This window comes from Eptatretus burgeri, chromosome 6 (genome assembly GCF_056783735.1).
Source record: "Eptatretus burgeri isolate ZD-2024b chromosome 6, Ebu_testis_v1, whole genome shotgun sequence".
In the NCBI taxonomy this organism is placed as follows: domain Eukaryota; kingdom Metazoa; phylum Chordata; class Myxini; order Myxiniformes; family Myxinidae; genus Eptatretus; species Eptatretus burgeri.
Genome location: NC_140966.1, coordinates 65417177 through 65419676, shown reverse-complemented (window position 1 = coordinate 65419676; position 2500 = coordinate 65417177). Strand labels below are relative to the sequence as shown.

The 2500-nt window shown below is 47.8% G+C and overlaps 1 protein-coding gene across 1 annotated transcript in view; it reads right to left on the bottom strand.

Moving 5' to 3' along the window:
• Window positions 1-2500, bottom strand: part of LOC147024965 (nuclear factor 1 A-type-like) — a 233556-nt gene that overhangs the window by 2637 nt on the left and 228419 nt on the right. The window contains exon 13 of the mRNA XM_085887056.1: window positions 1-1106. This exon is cut by the window's left edge and continues 2637 nt beyond it. Within this exon, the coding sequence (XP_085743182.1) occupies window positions 451-1106 (656 nt within the window). The 3' untranslated portion in view covers window positions 1-450. The remainder of the gene's footprint in view (window positions 1107-2500) is intronic.

Here is a 2500-nt window from a genome sequence, read left to right as displayed (position 1 = left end):
ACCAGTCAGCTGAAAGCAGAGCTAATGACAATTACATGTTGCGGTCAAATTTATAGCAGGGGCTCGGAATGCGCCGTTTGTCTCCCCCTGGTTTTCCCCAAAACACTGTGAAGCCAAGCGCTCCGCTTATGTCAAACCCCAAAAAGGCACTGTACGGTAGCGCAGGCTCAAGAAGATACGCGACTGCTTACTCAAAGGGGGTTGAGGAAGTGGGGAGGCAGAAAAGGCTGGTGAGAGGAAAAGGGATTTCGGGTGGCAGTGGGGGAGCTGGGGCATGGGTGGCAAATGCGCAGATAAAAAGTCATTTTAGAAGAGGTTCACTCTTCAGTGCAAATTCTTCGATCATCATTGGCAATGTTAAATGGGATACCAAATTTAAAATCCTTTTTGTATCAAATTCAAGATTGTTAAATTGCAAACCGCTTCGCGGGAATAGTTTCATCGTTCAGGTTAAAAAATGACAAGAACCAAACGGGTGTTTTTGCGGGTTAGGGTTGGGTAAAGATCAAGAGCATGTAAAAAGCCGTTTAACAGGTGTGCAAGGTGTGAGGGACTATCGCGGGTAGGTAACGGAAACAGGATCGACAGAAACGAACATTCGTAGGAATAAGATCGATACACAGGGCACCCTTTTGCGTCAAGTGCACCAGGCTGCATCGACAATGAAGCATCGTCGGACGAAGGAGAGTGTTGGGGGGAGAGGGAGGGTGCTGAAGTGAAGGATGGGAGGTGGGACATTTCCCCATCCCTCCTATTTCGGCCCCCAAAGGCAGAAATCTCATTCCGTGCTGCTGCGACGGGCTGGAAAGTCTGCCCGTTGGCAGGACACCGGGGATGTCGGAGGGAGCAGGGAGAGGGCTTGGGGGAAAATATTGGTTGGTAGGGAGGGAGAGGGGGCGAATGAAGGCCTCTGGGAGAGCAGATAGCCGATGGACGGCACTTATAGCTTAGACTCAAACCGCTTTGTTCTCTGAGGAAGCACATTTTGCTTCTGCCGTCTTTTGTGTGTGCCGTCGTCAGAATTGCCGCTTCCTTGTGTGAGCCTTCGGTCTCTGGCTCGGATCGCTGTGGCTCGAAGGTTCCTGCCTTCATCCTAAGTACCACGGCTGTTGGGCAAATGAGGGGTGGGTGTGGGGTATAGAAACAAAGCATATAAGGATGAGAAACAGGTCGAGCGAGGTTTATCTTCTTTACATTCTTAATTCCCTCTTGCTCCCTCGACTCCATCACAAACCTGCCCCGAAAAGGCCAAATAAACAACATGGCAGCACCATTTCCGATACAGCGAGTGTCTTCAAAATCGAGAAAATGATTGGTTTTTCAATATCAACGGTTGATGAACAGAGAGTAAGAGCCACTCAATGGAGGATGTGATTACAGGAGGACTGGAAATTATTGCAAGCTAGAGTCCTTTATAATGGAAAGAGGTAAAGAGCAGGTTTTTCGAACAATGCCATTTGCCAGCATTTGAGGGGGTGCAGCCGGTCTGGTCAACTGGGCACGAGCTCGGTGGGTAGGATCCAAACCCCTTCCCCCACCCTCTCCCACAAAGACTGGGGGCATGTATAAGCTGGCATCTGTCTGACTGGCATGCGACCATTTCATTTCCATGAAAAGCACACTACAGCTGCTCAATTTCCGATAGCGTCTGTCGTTTTGGCACCCAATTCAGAATTTTTAAAGAAACCCTCTATGAATTTGATTTTTCTTTTTTCTTTAAGAAGATCTGTCACAATTCACTGGAGAGAGAGGGGAGAGAGAGAGAGAGAGAGAGAGAGAGAGAGAGAGAGAGAGAGAGAGAGAGAGAGAGAGAGAGAGAGAGAGAGAGAGAGAGAGAGAGGTAGACTCAGAGTGTGTGTGTGTGTGTGTGTGTGTGTGTGTGTGTGTGTGTGTGTGTGTGTGTGTGTGTGTGTGTGTGTGTGTGTGTGTGTGTGTGTGTGTGTGTGTGTGTGTGTGTGTGTGTACCGACTCTAGCCTTTGAACCAATACCTCAGACATTTGGCATCAACCTCACAGCTTGGTTTCATCATATGGCTAATGCATAATTGTTGGTAAAGGAAAAGGAACATGAACAATTCAGGGGTTCTTTACGAACTGCAGTTTCAGAGGTAGCCATTTGTCATTTTGACTAATCAGGAAGTGGCTTTGAAAAGGGCCCAACAATGTTCTGCAAGCAGAAATAATAGTAAAAGAATGAAAGAAGGATTTGTTCGGAAAACATAGTCGTGTACACAAGGACGTAGAGGAACCTGATCGAGACCAGAAAGCAACTGTTCCGACCTTCTGACTAATCTTACACAAGATCATAACAGCTATGATGTGCTTCAAAGCTGGGACCATATGGCCTCTTGGAGCACACTGCCTGTGCCCTAAAATATCTATCCCGCTGTCCAAAAGGGACATGTCGATCTAAAATGCGGTGCCGTCTGTAGTTATGTTGCTGATGTATTATGCTCAAGCGTGAACAACTGCCGTCCCTCCAGTCCCACATGGCAAACAC